The sequence below is a fragment of the Curcuma longa genome, chromosome 15 (assembly GCF_044706935.1).
Source record: "Curcuma longa cultivar G26 ecotype Majalengka, Jawa Barat chromosome 15, ITB_CL_G26_1.1, whole genome shotgun sequence".
Classification (NCBI taxonomy): Eukaryota; Viridiplantae; Streptophyta; class Magnoliopsida; order Zingiberales; family Zingiberaceae; genus Curcuma; species Curcuma longa.
Window position 1 is genome coordinate 7335022 of NC_133875.1, and position 20779 is coordinate 7355800.

Sequence of the window (20779 nt, forward strand, 5' to 3'; positions counted from 1 at the left end):
ATCGGAGCCCGACAGACCAAGCGGCAAATTAATGTTTTTGATGTAGCTCACCACGGCTTCTATGTTGTTCGTTTTCTTCCAAATCTAGATCAGAAACACCACTGATTCTCATAGTCCATCTCGAATCGATCCAAAACTCTATCAAATTGTGGCAAACTTGCCGTGTCTCTTTGTGCCGTTGGACGAAGGTTAAGGGGATGATGGAGGAAACTTATCGAGATGGAGATGAAGGAGGAGATATGTGAAAAAGAAGAGGGGTATTATGGAAAAGAAATATGTGATTTGATCAATTTGATAATGAGGTATGCATTTTGGGTAAAATGCCGTTTTTAAACTGAGACTTTTGTTTTGAATGCCTTTGTTTTTTTGATTTTAGCCCCAAAACCGCGAACGATCCAAACCCGACTCAATGCAGTCCGATAAGGCGTAACCCCTAAATCACTTCGGCCCCTATATCCCGGCCACTGCCTGGTAATCACACTTCCCTTTCCGCTCGACGACAGCCTCTACGCCGGATTGGAGCTCGAGAGCTCCATGGCGGCCGCGACATCGTCGTCGTACCCTCCACCTCCTCCATACTACCGTCTGTACAAGGACTATCTTGATGACCCGGAGTCTGCTCCAGAGCCTCCGCCGCCTGTCCAGGGGACTTACCCTCTCTTCGGGGCCACCTATACTGTAACGTCCCTCTTTCTCTTCATTAATTGTTAACTAATTTTGCCCTACCGTGATGATCGTTATGATTTCCCCCTTTTTTCGGTGGGATACTTGGGAGTTATTTCTGGTTGTAATTTTTTATTATGGCATCCTAGACGGATGTTGTGTTGCCGAGCTTGGAGGATCAGGGAGTTCGCCAGCTTTACCCTAAAGGCCCAAATATCGGTACTGCTTCCCTTCCCTCATGTATTGCTGTTATTAGCAATTTTATTTGCATGCATTATTGTATGTTTTTGTGAAAGGATTTTAAGAATCAAATAGTAATCAATGATGAAGCTTTATTCCATATACTAGTATGAAGCATGTATTAAATGCATGGTCCTTTGAGTTTGTAATTAAGAGATTCTTGTAGAATGAACAAAGAAAAGAGGGAGCTGCCTTTCATTTGTTTCTTACAGATGGTGAAAGGTAAGGATAATGTGTAGGCGTCTTACAATCTATGCGGAATGTAGATGGTGATTTCTAATTTGACACTTAGTGAAGGGGAGCCTTGGCGTAATGGTAAAGTTATTGTCGTGTGATCTAGAGGTCACGGGTTCAAGTCTTGAAAACAACCTTTAGTAAAATAGGGTAAGACTGCATACAATAGACCCTTCTCTGAGACCTCGCATTGGCGAGAGCTTCATGCATCAGGCTGCCCTTTACACTTAGTAATTGAAGTGTTAAATTTTTGAACCAATCACTTTGGGAGCTTTATGTTAATGCTCTTTTCAAACATGCAATCTACGCTAAATGCAAATAATAACTTCTAATTTGACACTCAATGATTGAAGTGTTAAATTTTGGAAGTAATCACTTTGGGATCTTTATATTAATGCTCTTTTCAAATCTTTAAAATGATAGTATAGAGTTAGTTTCTGCTTTTAACAACTGTCAGCTAGTATTTTTCATCATAAACTTGAATGTTGTTTTTTGATTCGGCATGCAAGATTTTGAGCTCTTCAATTTTCAGAGAACATTGCACTATAGAATTTATATCGGTAGTAGCACTTGAAGGATTAGCTTGATATTTTATTTTTAAAATTCTCAATGATGGAGGTCTTATATGGTAACAATTAGTAAGCAATTGTTAGGCTACCATAGTCCAAAGTCCACATTCCAGTAGTTAGTACCCCGTAGCATGATATATGATGCATGCATGTTTACTGATGTAAAATTAAGCTATCTTAATCACACACTACAAACACTACAAATAAGCGTTCTCAAGTTCTCCATCATTTTTCAAGTTGCAAATGGAAGAACATCTGAAAGAGCACTTCTGTAGCATTTAAAAAAATGACAGATGCAGCCATTAGAATGCGAAGTTTTAGTAACTACACATGGATAGTGGCCCAATATTTATCTTTATTGCTGTGGAATATGGGATTTTAATTCTCGTTAACTCATAATCTTTTCATTGTAATGCTTATTAATTTCAGGTTTGATCTTATAAAATTTTGTCTACTGAGTTCAGAATTCAATACCTTAATTAATTTTCTTTGTCAGACACAATAGTTTGCCCTATTTATTAAATGAAGAAATTGAAGCATTATTATATAGATTTGCCTGCTTGCTTGCTTGGATACACTACTTAATACTTATCTTCGTGGAACTCTTGCTTGCTTGGATGATGGTTATACTCTTTGAAATTACAATTCTTTTCCCTTGACATAGATCATTTCCTACATTAATTTGCAATTATTACAACTTCTCATTAGAGTTACATTATTATATAGATTTGATCATGTGATGACCCTATATATCTGTATCATCTTCATCTTCTTTATTAAATGGATAGTTGTTAAAGTCATTATTTGTTGGATATTGTCAGCGACACACTGCAAAATATGTGATTATCATGTTTCCGCTGAGTAGTGTAGTTATCTCTTTTCTTAATAATTTCTGTAGCATAAGAAAGTGTGTTTTAGAAGGTCATATAGTGGACTGTAAAAAATCAGTTCAAACTGTTTGGATGTTTAAGCACATAAAAGAGAAATCATGAGGCTTCAATTTCCTTTTACTAGCCAGATGTCTCTACATGTTTTATTTCTGTAAAACCAGTGGCAAGTCTCTTTTTTCCTGAATTATGTCCATTTCTTTTTTTGATTATGTACATGATTACATGGAACAAGTAATTGACTTCAACTAGCCACTGTAGTTAGATCTTCTGTGAGTATAGCATGTAGTATTGTAGTTTTATTTGGCTGTCTGTCATGACATTTTCGTTACCTGAGAATCATTTACTTAGTCTTCCATGCTTCTATTGTATTGCCCTTTCTGGTTTGGTTTCTCAGATTTAATTTCCTTTGCTTCAGACTTTAAGCTGGAATTAACAACACTCAATAGGGATCTTCAACTACACATTTTGGAATTAGCAGACATTCTTGTCGAGAGGCCCTCACAATATGCACGGAGAGTGGAAGACATCTCTCTCATTTTCAAGAACTTGCATCACCTTTTAAATTCATTGCGTCCACACCAGGTACCTTGATCTGTTTTCATTAACTTGTCTTAGAATACTTGTTTTGTTTTTTCATTGATTCATTGTGGATTCTTTATTTTTCCACTTTCAGGCCAGAGCGACACTTATTCACATTCTAGAACGTCAAATACAACAACGCAAACAAGCAGTAGAGGATATACAAAGGTGTGTTTTACCAATATGCTAATAATTTCTAACTGTTCTCTTTCCCTGGCTTGGGTTTTACAGAAGGTTATTGATTTATTTATGTGGATAACTCTTTTAACTAGTTTAAGATTCAATTGGTACAGACAATATTGAAGATTGCTGTCCTATATTCTATATGGCTAGACCTAACAACTATTGTTCTCAAACAAACCCCATTTGGCAAATTCTTTACTTTTATTTTGGTATTTTGGGCAAAATCTCTCTCACTTGGAGTCTGTGCATTAAAATTGTTGGATTGAGGCCACTCTTGACCACTTGTTGTGACAAAAACCATGAAAAGCCTTTCGCAGGTCAACCTCAATTAGATAGATGCTCTATTGACCAGCTAAATCTGCCTCCTTGCTCATAGGTTGACACTTGTGTGCATAGAATAATAAAATCTTTCTCACCATTTATTCATAAAGAATAATAAAATCTTTCTCACCATATATTCATACAACTGATCTTTGCCTTTTGCGATGCAAGTAATTACACTAAACACTTTTTGTGCAACTAAAGAAACCATCTATTACACACAATATGATAAATACAACCACATAAGAAGAAATAATACAAAAGAAATTTAAGGTAATTTGGCTTACACCTTGTTCAAGAGAATCTAGTATATGATACTATAAGAGCAAAAGTATGGAAAAACTTTATAAGTTGCTTTATATTATGTTATTCCTTATTACCTATAGGGAGAAACAAGCAAGTTCTAGCATCGCTTAGATGTAAACCCTCCAAGAGCCCTTGTAAACACTTTTAAATAGGGTTTCAGAGTGAATTTAGGTGAGGATAGGGCCAAATTATATACAAGCCCAAACTTAGCTATATTTGGGTTGCTTATATATAGTGACATGCAGGCTGAGCCACTCCTCTCCTAGTGCTCACTTACGCATTGAATTGTAGAATTGGTTCATGTGGAGGCCTAGTTATGGGCAAAAATTTACGATTCTTCACCTCATTGATCTAATGATCTATTTGAATTTATAGATGATACTACCTAGTTGTGTTGGAGGATCAATAATCTGAATGAAAGGTGAGTGGCTAGAGGGGTGAATAACCATTTAACCTGTAAGCAAGAATTTAAACTTCTCTTGCACTTACACAAGGACAAGGGTAAATAGATACATCAGTACTTATTGAACTTGTGTGTGTTTGTTTGTGTCAGAAATAAACATGGTGGAAATCAAATAAAAGAATGTATGCAAATATATAATGCTAACAAAATAGTTTTACATGGTTTAGACCATTGGTCTTACCCCATAGCTTGTCGATCGATTAGGTGTATCATTCTTGCAATCCATTATAAAGGTTCTCCTTTTAGAGCTAGAGAAACCTCGTGTGCAACTTCTCTAGAAGATATGCAATCAAAATGAAAGAAAGATGTTTGCCAATGGCTCATAGAAAAACCTGTATGTAAGTTCTTCAACATGATTTCTCAGTGAATATGGATCACAATTTTATGTACAATTACCAAAGAAAACATGACCAACACTTATGACTCCTAACCGATAGCACGAATAGTTTTCGAATAGGTTAAGTTTATTGAAATCCTTGATCAGCTGATTAAAATTAACAAACTATTTGTTGCATGTCAACGGTCGACATTTTAGTCAACTCAACAAAGTCTCCAATTGATTGAAATTGTGTTTAGTTGATTAAACTCTAGTTCAATCAACTTAAGTTCAGTAGAAGGATTTTGATTGCAAGTAGAGAGGTTGTAGTCGACTTAGCAACTGACACTTCAGTCGATTTGATCATCTTTTAGTAGACCCAATTTGCTCAAGGATCCTAATTTTACTCAAGAGCCCCATAAGCCTTCACAAAGCTCCACAATTGAGCTTAACCACATACTATAATTAGAAATCTATTGTTCCGTAGTTGAAGACTCTTTACAAGCCAACTAGATAGCCCCTACCTATTTTACCTAGATTATCCTACGATGATGTTGCCCAAAAGTGTGAACTTGAGATTATACTTCAACCGATCTCTTATAGCTCAACATCTTCTACGTCTTTGTTTGTTGCAAAGATTGCCTAAGTCCATGTCTCATTGGTCTCAATTTTTTGGATGTAGCAACCTCTCTAGTCTTACATGTTATCCTTCACTAAGTCACCTATGTGGTTCAACTCTTGTCGGGATACCTAGAATTTATTTTCAATTAAGTTCTCATGCCTTTGGATGCATCAAGCTCTCAAATTTTGCTCTACAAGTCATCATTTGTATCCTTTGTAGGTTAACTATGGAGCTTTCCTTGTCTCAAACCATCAAAGCTATCTAACCAAAAACTACTCTATCCTCCTCATCTTAAAATTCACAATTTTGTTAATTTATTACATATTATCTTTTCTAGTCATTGCTAAGTCCATACCTCATACTTGACCTCTGAGCCATCAAGCCAAACAACACAACTTAATTTTGGCAAATCAACCATGGGAACTTCGCCTTGATGAGTTACAAGCTCCATGTGTGACTTACCAATTTCGTTAAACTTAATGTGCACATATCGGTAACACAAGCAAGCTTCACTTAAACCTTTTGCTAAAACCAAAACATCCATAAAGCAATATGGCCGAACCCAACTTCCTAGAGCATTGTTGTCGATAATCTCCCAAAACAATTGAGAGCATCATTGCACCAATAGGTTGTCTTGCTCTCAGCCACTTTTCCCACTGTGGATGTCTTGTCCGATGTGTGTCTTGGGTTCCATCATTGCTGTGTCGTGTAGTTGGGCTAATAGTTGATGCTACTAAGTTATAGAAGACTATGCCTTCATATCTCTCCATCCAATAATTGACAAATGTGTTTCTTCCTCTTGGATGTTTTGGGGTGCACTGAACCATTACATATGAGCTCATTGCAAATGTGCTCATCTAAAGCACCCTTTAGATGTATCTATACCATATAGGCTTTTCACCAACCTTCTTGTTATGTGGATCTACCCAATGCAGGAACCCTTCATTTCAGTTAGTTAACTAATGGTGGTATCTCTGAATTTAAGTATTGATGTAACACAACGGAGCAAACAAGGATATGATCCTCACCTAGAGGAAAATTGCTAATTCTCACTCGAAAAGGAAATTATTGCAAATTGCATTAACTGAAAACATGAAGAATGCATGAGATTCGATCCCCTTTTTATAGTTTGAGGGCACGACCTATTCTTTATAAAATAACATAAAAACTCTAATTTTTTAAATAAAAATCTACCAGACTTTTCAAAAAAAACTAAACATTTTAAAAAATCCCAACTAATTATAAAAATTAACAACTCAAACAAATTTTAATAAATTAAATTCTTGAATGCGTCATTCTCCCCAACCGAAGAAACTCGACTCCATCGAGTGAGAAGATGAAAACAAAGTGAGTCCATCAATGCAACATATTGGTGCAAGGTGGTGTCACCTCTTTAGTTGGATCAACCAATTATTGCTCCATTTCTTCTAGATGCTTAAGGGAGAGGCGTCGAAGTTCATCTTCAGTGATCCACGTGTCATCATTCTCTGAAAACCCTTTCCAATGAACCAGGTATCGATGAATGCTTCCGCTTGGAGAGATCATTGTTTGATGCGTATATAATGCTCTCTATCTGATGAGATGGCGGTATTATGGATGAGAGTGTCAGAATTGGCATTGTATCTACATGACCTGTAGGTAAATCAACAGACAAAGAAGAGGGCTCGAATGTTCCCGAATATGATAGTAAGTCCTCAATATTAAAAATTGGATTGATGTTAAAATTGGCAAGTAAGTCAATAACATATTCATTAGTCTCAATTTTTCTCATAATTTGAAATGGACTAGAGGAGCGAGCATGAAACTTTTTGAAGGAATTTTTAGAAAAACATTTTGGGCGAATGCGGATAAGCACATAATCCTTTACATTGTATTTCTTAAACTTACAATGTCCATTAGCTTGAAGTTTATAATCCTTATTACTCAGTGATTTTCCTCCTAACCTCGGCATGGATCTCTCTGATTCGCTCAGTAAAACCCTCAACTGACTTAGAAGAAGGAGAAATGATAGATAAGGGAATAACGCTAATAGGTTGAAGTGCTTTCAACCCATACATGATTTCAAATGGACTATGACTAGGAGATCAATTTACTTCTTGTAAGCAAATTCAACAAGGGGCAAGATTGAGTCTCAAATACTTGATTTTTCATCCACTAAAAACCTTAATAAATTTTCTAAATTGCAATTAACAACCTCGGTTTGACCATCAATTTGCGGATGAAATGCATAAGAGAATTTAAGTTCCCAAATAACTTCCATAGGGTTTTCCAAAAATAGTTGACGAACTTTACATCCCTATCTGACATTATAGTCGTGGGTAACCCATGCAATCAGACGACTTCCCTAAGGAATAATTTAGCTATTTGTGATGCATCATTTATTTTATTGCATGGAATAAAATGTGCCATTTTAGAAAATCGATCTACTAGTACTAAAATCGAGTCATGACTCCGGTTGGTATGAGGTAATCCTAAGACAATGTTTATGCTAATATCTTTCCAAAGTTCATGGGGTATAGGCAGTAGCATGTACAATCCTATATTTTGCTTAGTGGTCTTTGCCATTTGGCATGTGTGACATTGTGATACAATTTGGGCAACATCTCGTCGTAATGAGGGTCATTAAAATCTAACACAAGGACAATTGTTTTATCTTTTCCAAAATGTCCAACTAGGCCATTCGCATGTAATTCCCAAATAAGAAAGTCTCTAAGTGAAGTCCTAGGGATGCAGAGGTATGTGTCTTTAAATAGATACCCATCTTTGATCACAAAATCTATCAAATCATGATGATTCCCATTTTGGACATTTTGAAAAATTGTTCCAAAATCAAGACAAGTAGTATATTCATCTTGGAGGTGATCAAACCCTATTATAGTCGTGTTCATGGTATGCAACGTGGTGACAATACGACTTAGTGCATCTGCTTGTTTGTTTTCCATGCCAGAATGATGTTTTAGAACAAAAGTATACTCCTAGAGGAACTCAACCCACCTAGCATGTTTAGCATTTAGTTTCTTTTGAGATTGAATGAAACTTAGCGCTTTATGATTTGAATGGAGAATGAACTCATGGGTCAGTAGATGATAGCGCCAATGTCTTAAGGCCTGAATAATGTCACAAAACTCTGTCATAGGTCGAATAACATTGTCGAGTCTCATTGAGTTTTTTGCTAAAGAATGCAATCGGGTGACCATCTTGACTTAGTGTGCCCCCTATACCTACTCTTGATGTATCACATGTTACCTCAAATGGTTTGTAGAGGTTAGAATGCCTAAGAATAGGAGCCTTAGTCATCCTTTCCTTGATCTATCTAAAGGCTTTCGAAGCAGATTTAGTCCATTGAAACTTCCCTTTTTTAAGACAATTTCTAACGAGAGCCATGATGGTGCTGAAATTCTTAATAAAGCGACGATAGAAGGTTGCAAAACCATTAAAGCTTCGAGCCCCTTGAAGGGTTCGTGGCTCGGGCCACTCCTGGATTATCCTAATCTTTTTTGGATCTGTTGAAATAACTTTTGCATAAATAATAAACCAAAGAAAGAGAACTTGAGGTTGTAGGAAAGAACACTTTTTCGGATTGACAAATAGTTTTTCAATTTTAATGGTCTCCAAGACAAGAGGAATGTGCTTCAAGTGGTCATCGTATGTCACACTATAAATCAGAATGTCATCAAAATAGACCACTAGGAATTTTCCTATGAGAGGTTTTAAGACTTGATTCATTAGCCTTATTAAAGTACTAGGGCATTTGAAAGTTCAAAAGGCATGATTGATCATTCATACATCCCATCTTGTGTCTTATAGGCAAGTTTCCATTCATCGCCAGTCTTGATTCTAATTTGATGATACCCACTACGCAAGTCAATCTTGGAAAACCAACAAGCTCCTGCCATCAAGTTAAGCATGTGATCCAGTCTCGTTATAGGAAACCTATTAAGTTAATTGTGATTTTATTGATGGTACAACTATTTATGCACATTCTCCAAGAGCCATCCTTTTTAGGAACCAATAAGGCAGGGACAACACACAGACTCATGCTTTCTCTAATAAAACCTTTTTGTAAGAGTTCTTCAACTTGCCTATTCAATTCAATACGCTGTAAAGATTCGGATGATAATGTGGTAGGTTGGGTAATTGTGACCCCTGGGATGAGTGTTGAATCATGCACAGAGGCGAGAGTTCGTTGGGTAATTCATCACTAGTTATATCATTGAACTCATTTAATATCTCTTCGACTTCAGGGGACATATCTTTTCATGAATCTTTAGAGCCAACTGTGAGGTTTTGGGTACTAATATGCTACCATCACTTCTGATTCCTTTCCTTCTTTCTCAAATTGAGATTGTGTGAGCAAGTGAAGAGGTTGTGTTAAAGGTTGGGTTGGTTTGGTTGTTAGCTTAGGTTTTGACTCTGGCTTTTTAGTCTTGACTGGGTATAGTTGAATATTTTGATTATGGTGCTTAAATAAATAGGTGTTTTCACATCCGTAGTAAGTAACAGAGAGATCATAAAGCTAGGAGCGACCAAGGATGACATGAACTACACTCATAGGAAGAACGTCACACGATATGTTATCCTTATACGTACCCATCTCTATAGGAACTAAACACCTTTATGTTATAGGAAGGGAAATTTGATCTACCCATGCTACCTTATATGGATTTGGGTGTGGTTCAGGAAGTGGCTTGAATCCTAGAAAGGGTTTGTCTGGAAACTACATTTATGCAACTCCCACTATCGATCACAATCTTACATGCCTAACTCCCACATTTGGCATGTGTGAAAAATGCTAGTGTGTTTCCGTGTGTCAGCTGATGTGGTATTGAAAGGATACAACACACTACATTAGTCGTATAATTTGTTCTTCAGCTTCCTTATTTTCATAATGTTGGTCAAAAGGGTCAACTTCCTCATCACTACCTTGGATTGGATTATATGCTACTTCATCCTCAAAATTGTGTTTATGTTCGAAGGCCAAGACTCTATATGGGCATTTGGATGCCACATGCCCCTTATTATGTTAGTTAAACATTGAAGGTTAGGTTTTTCTATTTTCTTAAGAGCTTGTGTGTCCACCTCTACTTGTTGTATGACTAGGGTGGTTAGAACCAGTGGGTTTACTTGATTTTAGTGGCTCTATCTCTTCAACCTTTTGATGCTTCTTTGATGAAGGTTGAGGCAAATAATTTTACTTGTCTTTGAATTTTAGGTCTCAACCCATTAATAAAGTGGATCAGGGTTTCCCTAGGGTCTGATTTAGGGCAAGACATTTTTAAATTTTCAAATTTGCTTAGATTTTCAATTACGCTCGTGTTGGATTGTTTTGGATTGATCCAAATAGTATCCTATTGGTTTCTAAAGTACGTTGGAACATATTTTTTAGTTAGAATTCATTTCATCTGTACCCAGTGTCATTGCTTCTTCCCCATCGTGCAGTATTGATCTTGGATACTCTACTACTATTTCTTCGCCGAACCTACGAATTTGACTTTTGCAAATTGCACTCGTTCAATTTAGGTCATACTATACTAGTAAAAATAATCCTCAATCTTAGCGATCCAATTGAGAAAAAAAGCGTTTGGGTCTAGTCAACCATCAAAACTAGGGGCATCTAGTTTGATTTGATGGGTAGTATCCATTTCGAGTCTAGTTTCAAATCTAAGTCCAGGTCTAGGCCACGTTTGAATGTCTGGGAAGTGGTCTTCTTCATCAATAACCAATTGATTGCCCTGACGTAAATGATGTCTAGGTAAACGTTGGGTGATATACAATATGTGATCTATAGGTTCAAACTTGTGTCCTTTACTAGCTTGCTATCATGCTTTCAGCAAAAACTTTAAATCATTCTAGGTCTTCCACTTTAGATCAAAGGGTTTTAAGCTCGTCTTCCAAAAGTTCACACCTACTGTCTACCTCTATGATTGTGGGGTTTCTTGTCATATCCGATGTGGAGGTTCGACAAGTAATGAAATTTATAAATTAAGCAACACAATAATTTTAAGGAAGAAGGAATTTGAAAATAATGACAAAAGAGGTAGGCTAGGCCACTAAAAGAATAATAAGAATCAAAGAGAAAAAAATGATATGTGAGCCAAATTGGGAATGCACGAAAATTAATTAACCTGCTAAATTTAACAAAAGTTATTTTCAAATAAAAATGATGTTATCGAGTTGATATGAGCCCTTTCTGTAGAAAATTTGCACAAAGTAGGTTGCCAATGCGTAGTGGATGTGGAGAGAATAATTATTAGGCAATTCGAGCTAGAGGGGAAAGGGTGTGTCAATGGTGAGAAGCAAAAAATAATAGAGAAGGCGGATGAGGAGGTATTGAACATCGAAATATAAATTTGGCTATGATACCAATTGATATATCACAACGGAGCGAAAAAGGATACGATCCTCACCCAAAGGAAAGTTGTTAATTCTCACCTAGAGAAAAGGAAATTGCAAATTGCATTAACTCAAAATGTGAAGAATACATGAGATCCTAACCCCTTTTTATAGTTTGAGGGCACAACATATTCTATATAAAATAATAGCTAATTGTTCTAATAAAAACCTAAGAGACTTTTTTTAAAAAACTAATCAACTTTTTTAAAAGTCCCAACTAGTTATAAAAATTAACAACTCCGACAAAATTAAATTGTTGACTGCGTCGAGTGTTCTACTGCTAAAAAGAGTCCCAACTAATTATAAAAATTAACAACTCCGATAATGTTTAATAAATTAAATTCTTGATTGCGTCAAGTGTTCTGCTGCTTTAGATAAACATGTGTTCGTTAATCCAACACCTAAGATCTCTTGTTGAGTCATCTCTAAGACATAAGTTCTTCATTAGTCTTGCAGTGAGAGTCTCAAACTATTTTTCATTGTACAAACTAAAGTTCAAAATCTTTAGTTGTGCTGAAGTTTCAATTTTTGACTAGTACTATTTCGATATTGTGCTAATACTTCGATGCATGGTATCAATAATGGATTGGAATTGAAGAAGAAAGGAGATGATGCATAGGAAGGACATATTGTCTGTCCCAAGCATGGTTTTAAATCTTGTACCATGTCGGACGAAACAATCAAATGTATTATTTTAGTAAATTGCTGAAATTTGATCCCGCTCAACCCAGACAATGTCTCCTTCCTTCTTTAACCTCCAATCTGTCACTGACAACATGCATCGGAGCGTCAGCATAATATTATCTTTTTGGTTAAAGACCAAAATTACAATACGACTCAAAAATTTGAAATTTGATACCCAGTGGTATCGAGTTTCAGTGATTTATCGGAATGATATGTTTCGACCATTTCGCCTGGTACGATTTGAGATTCAAACTTGGTGCAAACATGCAGTACAATATATGAATCTAAATACCTAAGTCTAGAGAGTGCATTCTTTGCTTTTTGAAGGGCAATAGTATATCTCTTATCTTGCTTGACTACATATTGCCTCAAGCCTCAATTTATTATCTTAGGACATTTCCTGTACCTTGCACATGAAGTAATGGACATATTTTAGTGATTAATATTTAGATCTAGATTATTGATCAACCGATGTAATTCTTTGTTCATTTACTTATAAAATGTTTTCCCTACCAAGTGCGAGTTTCACTACTAAGGTATCAAATGAACGAATTAGGAAGTGAATGATCAAAGTTATATCATCTGATATCTTCTTATCACCTTATTGTCGAGGCCCTCAAAAGGGTTCATATACTTTCTTATACTTCAGTTATCATCATGTGTAGCTTGTACACCCTTGCTTTGTGTTTGTTGATGACATTGCTCACCGTTTATGAGGCCAAATCTTTCAAAAACTTTATGGGTGTTGTAGCCTCATCGGTCATTATAATTGTTATGTATAAGACATAATCTATGAACATTGATTTTGTTTCTCTATTTATGAATCATCCTTGTCCTTTTTTGTTGATGACCTTGTCCCTAACGAGTGTTTCATAGAGTACTACATTAGTAAATCTTTTATCTTCACCATTAGCATGAGAAATTGAATCCCATCGAATTGTTAATAAAAGTCCCTCTGATGTTTCACAAGTCCCCATCATGCTTAGAGGAACCACTGTGCTTCTACATTGACGACTCAAAAACCATAATGGAGCCTTAACTTTATGCTTCTTTCAATCTGGCAGTCTGTACTATGATACCACTTTTGGGGGTTAAGGTAAGTCTAGTACCAATTGCTAGGATCAACACTACTAAGAGACTTTAAGTAATACCTTCCTCAATAAAGTAGTTTTTCTAATTTTTGGCCTCAAATCAGCCACTTTACTTTAGATCGACATCAATGTACATATAATATTAAGGTCAATCCAGCACAATGCCACATAGAGGGATCTAAGGCGCTTATGATATATGTAGTACATCGAACTCATGTACAATTGGAACAATCTTTGCCAACATAACAACATAATAGGTGCACACACACAAAAGAAAGAAAAACAAACAGTGATATAATGTGGTTTGGGGTAACTCTATATTCATAAAAAGGAAAAAAAGTTAGATAAGATGTAAGCGAACTGCTTTCCATTGTGTACAAAACTCTCAACCTCCGCCCTAAGTTCGTCACATAACATTAATGAAGAAAGTTAAATATGACCTCTCATGCACTCCTTTAACACAGGAGACACCATCTATGAAAGAATCCTAGTCTTGAATAGTCTACATGCATAGCGAAATGACATCATAGGTGTGGATTGAGCATCAATTGCAAACATATAACCCTATGTGCTAGGCTATTACCTCTTGAGTCACATCCAATGCTAACCTACAACATTAGGTTGTGGCATTAGGTTGCATATGAGCCCATGCTCCTAGGTTACTCATAGAAGAGCGATAAGCGGAGGTTAACAATGATATGGGTATTTGATTCTTTAAGGGTAGAAAGCAACATAAGAACTTACTGAAAAATGATATCCATTGTAGATAATTTTAAAATTTTAATGTTAAAATGTAAAGCTTATTAAAATGTTTGAGAGATGTTACGCTAAATTATGAAGTGAATGATACGATAGAAGTATAAAATTATTTTTATTATTTTAAGAATTGTTTCCTTTGCCATGGGCATTGCCATCTCGTCCTTAAGTGAACTACATAGCACGTGGGTAAGAGTAGGCAATGGCATTCTCCATTTATTATTATTTTTTGAAAAAAAACAACTTATCGCTGAGTCATTCCCTCCTTTATTTTTCTTGTGATGGTAATTACAAGGAGACAGGCTATGTAGCATCTCCCTAGCATTAATATGCACCACTCGCAATTGCCCCTTAATAGTCACTTTGCTATCTTGGCCAACCACATAAGCTCTTGGTTTGTGTGTTGCTAGGTAGAGCTTTGCCATGTTCTCATGTCTTTGTGGAACATCATTGAGCTCAATGATAAGTTGTACCTCATGGTAAGTGTCAATCATTATGTATAATAGTGTTGCCTACTTGAAGCCCGACCACCAACACCTCTACGCCCATTGGCATCCCCGACTACCACCTCCACTAGCTTCATACCATTTGTGTCACTGACTCTTGCCTCACTTCTCTTCGCTCTTCCTCCACCTTCTCTCTCATTGCACTCCTCTTCTTTTTGAGCTCCTCTATGCTCACATAGCCTTAATTTGGTGTTGTCGCGTGTTTCACACGCTGGTATTTTTGAAGTATTGAAAATAGTGTATAACATTAACATTATCACACCCTTTATTTTGTAAGCTTCAACATTATGCATACTTAATCCCAAAATATTTTCTTTTTTATAAAAGAAATCAAGCAAATAGATTGGAGAAATTCAATGTTTTATGGTAATTTTTTAGTTTATTCTCTTATTTTCACTAATTCATTCTTTTAATCTTCTTCCTCGACTGTTCTCTCATTGCACCCCTTTTCTTTTTGAGCTCCTCTATTCTCTTTTGTAGCAAAAGGTGGAATCCACCACCTCAGCGGCCCCACACGATCGGCTCCATGATTGTTTGTGGGAGGTAAATCGAGAAGTTGTAGTTAAGCACTGTAGGGGAGGACATTTTTCTTGACTTCGTCGAGATTTCACCCTTGCCCATTGTGCAATAGCTGATCCGCAATAGCCAACTCAACCTTACCCCGGGGACAACAAATTTAAAAATATTACTCACATAGCCTTGATTTGGCCTTGTCGCCTGTTTCACACACTGATAACAAGCTAGTATTTTTGAAGCATTGCAAATAGTGTATAACATTAACGTTTATCACCCTTTATTTTTTAAGCTGCAACATTATGCATACTTAATTCCAATTTTTTTTATAAAAGAAATCAAGCAAATAGACTGTAGAAATTCAATGTTTTATGATAATTCTTAGTCTATTCTCTTATTTTCACCAATTCAGTTTTTTAAATCTTCTTTATATATTCTCCATCTATTCTTTTTGCCAATTTGATCTGTTGATTCAAATGTTAATTTTCTTGAAAATTACATAAATTGTTACTAAATTGAAAGTCAAAGACTTTATAATATTCTCTAAATAATCACATTTGCTATCTCCCCTTACTCATCATAGTATCAAGTTGTGTGACGACCAACTCATAGATCTTCTTATACGTTGTTGAACTCATCTATGGTTATATCACTGGCACCTTCATTTATCTGAAAGATCGATAATGTTACAGTAAAAATGAATTAGACTATAACAGCCAAAGTAACTTAATCTTGAGAAATGCTGCAGGGGACTTGTTGGTTCCTTTATCTTTGTGGAACTTCCTTGCTTGATATGTTACCGAATGTAGGCTTTATACTTGTATGGATGAAGGGGGATAAGGATGAACAGAAAAATGAGGAAAAGGAAATATATGCTCATTTTGTTATTTAGTTGGAGTGAAGAAAAAGTGATCGGAAATACTTGGAATTCTCCTTACAATTGATTTTTATTGAAGAAAAAAAGATTTGGATGAAGTAGTCATTGTCACCCTTATGTCTGCTATAGTAGAAACAATATAACTGGAAAACTAGCTTGCTTGTCATTGTTTACCAGGGACATTTACTTGTGATGATTGCAAAACAATTGGCCATGATTAGGCCTTCTCCCGCAAGGATTACAGCTTTGTGTTGCATCCCCTCTACTGCCATTTAAAGTCTTCTTTGGACATCAATGCCCCCAAATTGTGCCTTCATCCTCTTTGAGTTCTTGTGTTACCTATGGAGATCTATTGCACATAAGCGCAAGAATTGTCACATTTATTGGCAAGAGATATTTCTTGCTTTATTCTAGTATTGTGAGACTTGCGGTTGTGTCAATTTGCATTACTCAACTCAACATCTCACTCACTTGACAACTGCTCTTGGAGCATCAGTGTGCTTTTGTCCCAACCAATAGCAATGCTTGACCATTTTTTTTGCTATTTGATAGGGGTGTTAGCATTAGTTTGCTTCATGCGAAGCTAACTTGCCTGTGGAGTGCCTTCTCCATGTGAGCATGGAGGGGAGCCCCCCTCTTGACTATCGAGGACTTAGGAGTCGTGGTACTCTTGAGAGGGATATTGTGAGCATCTTGGCGAGCTCCCATGTAAACCTGTTTCCTATTTTGAAGATGATGGCAACAATGAGGTGGTAAAAGGTGATATGGATAATAGGAGCAATAATAGGGTTATAAATAATTGGTCTCTTTGACAACAATGACATCCCACGTTCTGCCCTACTCATTATTTCAGCAATAAGACAAGCAGCACAACTTGATTACTAAAAACAGCATTTATAATCTATCCATATCTAGCATCCCAGAAACTAAAATCACAATAAAATCATAATCCCTCATCAACCATGGAGTTGTTGAGGTTGAGCAAAAAGAAACCGAAAACAGAAAAAAATTTGTAAAGTGAATAATGTGGGTTGTTATTCGTTTATGTTAATTTTGCACATATGATATATTTATCTTTATAGGGATACCCCACTGTAAAAATATTGTTTATCATTTGGTTAAATTTTGCACGTTGACTCATCTAAGTAAAAATAGGTTATTGATTAATTCATCCCAATTCTGATAGTTCCCAAATTTATCCTGTTGGTTTGTCTATTTTGAATCAGCAACTATATACTATACAAAAATGTTTAAATTTAGCAACATTAAGATGAAGTAAATCACCTATGAATTTGTACATGAATATATCCCTGACTTGCCGAACTAGCTTATTATATAACTTCTCAGTTTGATTCTCTTTTTTCCATTCTCTCCACTGAATTATTGTGTAGAATATTAATAATTTTGTAGTTAAAAACATTGATTTGGTTGAGATCAGGATGAGCTAATGACGGATGGAGAGCTCAAACAGGTCAGTAGTACAGGTCGCAGTAAAATAGACATTGATTGCTGAATTGGGATCACGGTAGCGTTCGGATTGTTGATGTCCTGCACTTAAAAGAAAAAGAGTTAGAAGGGGAGAGAAGAGTAGTGAAAATAAGTGAGAGTAGCAAATAAGTGAGATAGTATAGAATAACGTACCTCTTGATGTTGACATCATTACCTTATATGGGGAGAGAAGATCGGTGAAAAATTATCCTACTTTTTCTCAAAGGACGTACCTCATTCATCTATATCGAGAGGCGCATCCTTTTGTAACTGGCTCCCTTGAAATCACCACATCAGAGACCCTCATGTATTTGGGCTTGGGAGTGCAACCCATTCGGATTTGAGGTGCTCAACACTCGGGATTTGGGGTGCTCGGCCACTCGACATTCAAGGTGCTCAACCACTCCACACTCGACATTCAGGTCTGCGGTGCTTGGGTGCTCTGCACTTGGCACTTAAGCTTGAGGTGAATTGGATCTTTGGCAAGCTCCACACTTGACACTTGACATTCGGGCTTGTGATGCTCGGGTGCTCTGCACTCGACACACAGGCTTGTAGGTCTTTGGTGCTTGGGCGCTCGGGTCTGGGATGCTCAGGCACTACGCTTGGGCCTGTGGTGCTCGGGCACTCCGTGCTTGACACTTGGACCTATGTCTTTGGTGCTCGGGCACTTGGGCTTGGGTGCTTTGGCGCTCCACACTCAACACTCGAGCTTGCGGTGCTCGGTTGCTTTGCACTCTACACTCAGGCCGACGTCGCTTGGGCGCTCCACACTCACACTAGGGCCTGGGGTGCTCGGGCACTCCGCACTCAACACTCGGGTTTGGGGTGCTCGACCACTCAGCTCATGGAGTACTCAACTACTCAGCCCTTGATGCTTGGGATGCTCGGCTTGAATCGAGAGCACAACTCATTAAGACTTGAGTTGCTCAGGCTCGGGCAGTTGTTCGGTGCCCATAACTTGCTCGGGTTCGAGCTTGGGCAATTGACCCGTTCGGCAATCTTGAAATCGGCTGAGTGATGTAGATGCGTCCTACTGACTTGGCACACGAGTGCCCCCTCCAAGTTGAGTCGAGGAGCTATAACGTGCAAGACTCAATTAGAGTGTTAAGGACAACAGGATGCAATAGTCGGGCTGATAAGGTTAAACCGATGAAGCGTTGGAGAGAAAAAGATATTGATTATGCTCAAATTTATCTATAAATACAATCGAACTTGGTGTGAATACACCGATCCGAGTTCAGAGAGATAACCATGGCGACCCCATCTGAGAAGGGGGAGGATATCGCGAAGGAGATTGTTGAGGCAACTCTATCCCAAACAGAGGAAATTGCTGAAGGTGATTCCGTTCGAGACGGAGGAAAATTTGAGACGACTCTATCACAGACAGAGGAAATTGCTGAAGGCGATTTTGTCCAAGACGAAAGAAAATTTGAGGTGAATTGCCTAGAGATCTTTATATGGACTAGTAATTCGCATAAGAGGAATTCTCATAATAAGAAATATTTAGGTGAGTAAATTTTGCTGCATATAATTTTAAGAGAAAACAAAAAAATCTTATACAATATTGAAAGTAAATAACTTGACCCAAGACTATTAAACCTAATATTGAGATCCTTCTTAAATGTGGTAAGGTCGGAGATAGAAAGCACTCCATGGGCGACTAAGCTGCTTTCTTTTGGACTCCTGTAAGTAGTAAGCTCCCGAGCTGAGCTTCCGGCATATCCTTTAGTGTCCTTCCCAACGGGGTTCAAGTTATTTGAGCTCTTCAGTAGGTTGCACTTTCTTCCATATGACGTCACCCACTTGAAAAGAGCGAGTAACCATCCTCCGATTGTGAGCCTGACACATTCGCTACTTGTATGCTCGAAGTTGAGTAGCCACTCTACCTGGAGTTTTTTCTATTAGATCCAACTGAAGGAGGTGTTTCTTGGCATTATCCTCGTTGCATCTACTAATCCTTATAGATTCCATTACAATCTTGTCTAGCATCACTACTTCCTTGCCATAGATCAGATGGAATGAGGTTATCCCTGTCCCCTCTTGAGGTGTTGTACGGGAAGACCATAGGATGCTCGATAATTCATCTACTCAGCTTCCTTCAATGTGATCTAATTTAATCTGAGTCCTCGGATCGGCTCTCGATCGACCATCTTAGCTTGCCCATTACTTTGTGGTGAGTCATTGAGGTGAATGGTTGTTGGATATAGAGCTTTTGCACCACTCTTGGAGTCTTTTCCTCTAGAATTGCCTACCATCATCGGATATCAGCCTTCGGGACATCCCAAATCGGCACACTACACTTTTTCATAGGAACTTGAGGATGACTTTTTCTATGATTCGGGGTAAGGGCTTGACTGCCACCCATTTGAAAAAGTAATTTACAATAACCAGAAGGAACTTTTGAATAGTTCGATAATGTCCATTCTACATTGATTAAACTGACAAGAAGTCGTTGTTGCCTTTAGAATTTGATTGGGTGGTTAGACAACCTCTAGTGTCGTTGACAATTAGACAAGTTGCGATTAAATGAACGGTATCTTGTTCGAGCGTTGACCAAAAGTATCTTGCCAATAGGACAATTTTAGTTAGAGTTTTTCCTCCTATATGATTTCCGCAGCTACTTCGAGAATTTCTCGCAGTACGTAATTTGCTTTTGCAGGTCTTAGACACTTCAATAGGGGATGAGAAAATGCCTGCTTGTATAAGTTCCTCCCGCCATGGTGAAATGAGTCACCCTTCTTTTTAGTAGTCGTGCTCGTTCTGGATCATCTAGGAGTCTACCTCGATCGAGGGAAGGCTATAATCTCCATCTTTCCAGTCACTTAGGTCTTCCTGTTATGCTTTCAGCTTTGAGGGTTGGTCGGCTTGAGCTCTTAACTCTACCTGCACCATCGTGTCCGCCTCCTCCCATTGAGTGAGTGCACTGGCAATTCGGGCGAGTTTATATGCTATTTTATTTTCCTCTTGAGGCACTTTCTATAACGTAACTTTTTGGAACTCAGCCTTCTTCTCATATGCCTATGTATACCTTTGCAACCGATCACTCTTCACTTCATATATCTCTTCTAGTTGTCAAGTCGCC

The 20779-nt window shown here is 37.4% G+C and overlaps 1 protein-coding gene across 1 annotated transcript; it reads left to right on the top strand.

The window, feature by feature from the left end:
* The first annotated feature begins 463 nt into the window (after nucleotides 1–463).
* On the top strand, nucleotides 464–4096 carry LOC141846449 (mediator of RNA polymerase II transcription subunit 7a-like). Its single transcript, XM_074734493.1, has 5 exons — nucleotides 464–678; nucleotides 813–882; nucleotides 3012–3178; nucleotides 3270–3343; nucleotides 4066–4096. The coding sequence occupies exons 1-5, from the start codon at nucleotides 535–537 to the stop codon at nucleotides 4094–4096; spliced, it is 486 nt and encodes a 161-aa protein (XP_074590594.1). The 5' UTR covers nucleotides 464–534.
* The last annotated feature ends 16683 nt before the right edge of the window (nucleotides 4097–20779 follow it).

Excerpts from the sequence above, each read along its gene's own strand:
- LOC141846449 (XM_074734493.1), top strand. The coding sequence starts at position 535 with ATGGCGGCCGCGACATCGTCGTCGTACCCTCCACCTCCTCCATACTAC. Across the intron at positions 883-3,011 it reads CCCTAAAGGCCCAAATATCG|ACTTTAAGCTGGAATTAACA; the intron begins GTACTGCTTCCC and ends CCTTTGCTTCAG. Across the intron at positions 3,344-4,065 it reads GCAGTAGAGGATATACAAAG|GGAGAAACAAGCAAGTTCTA; the intron begins GTGTGTTTTACC and ends TATTACCTATAG.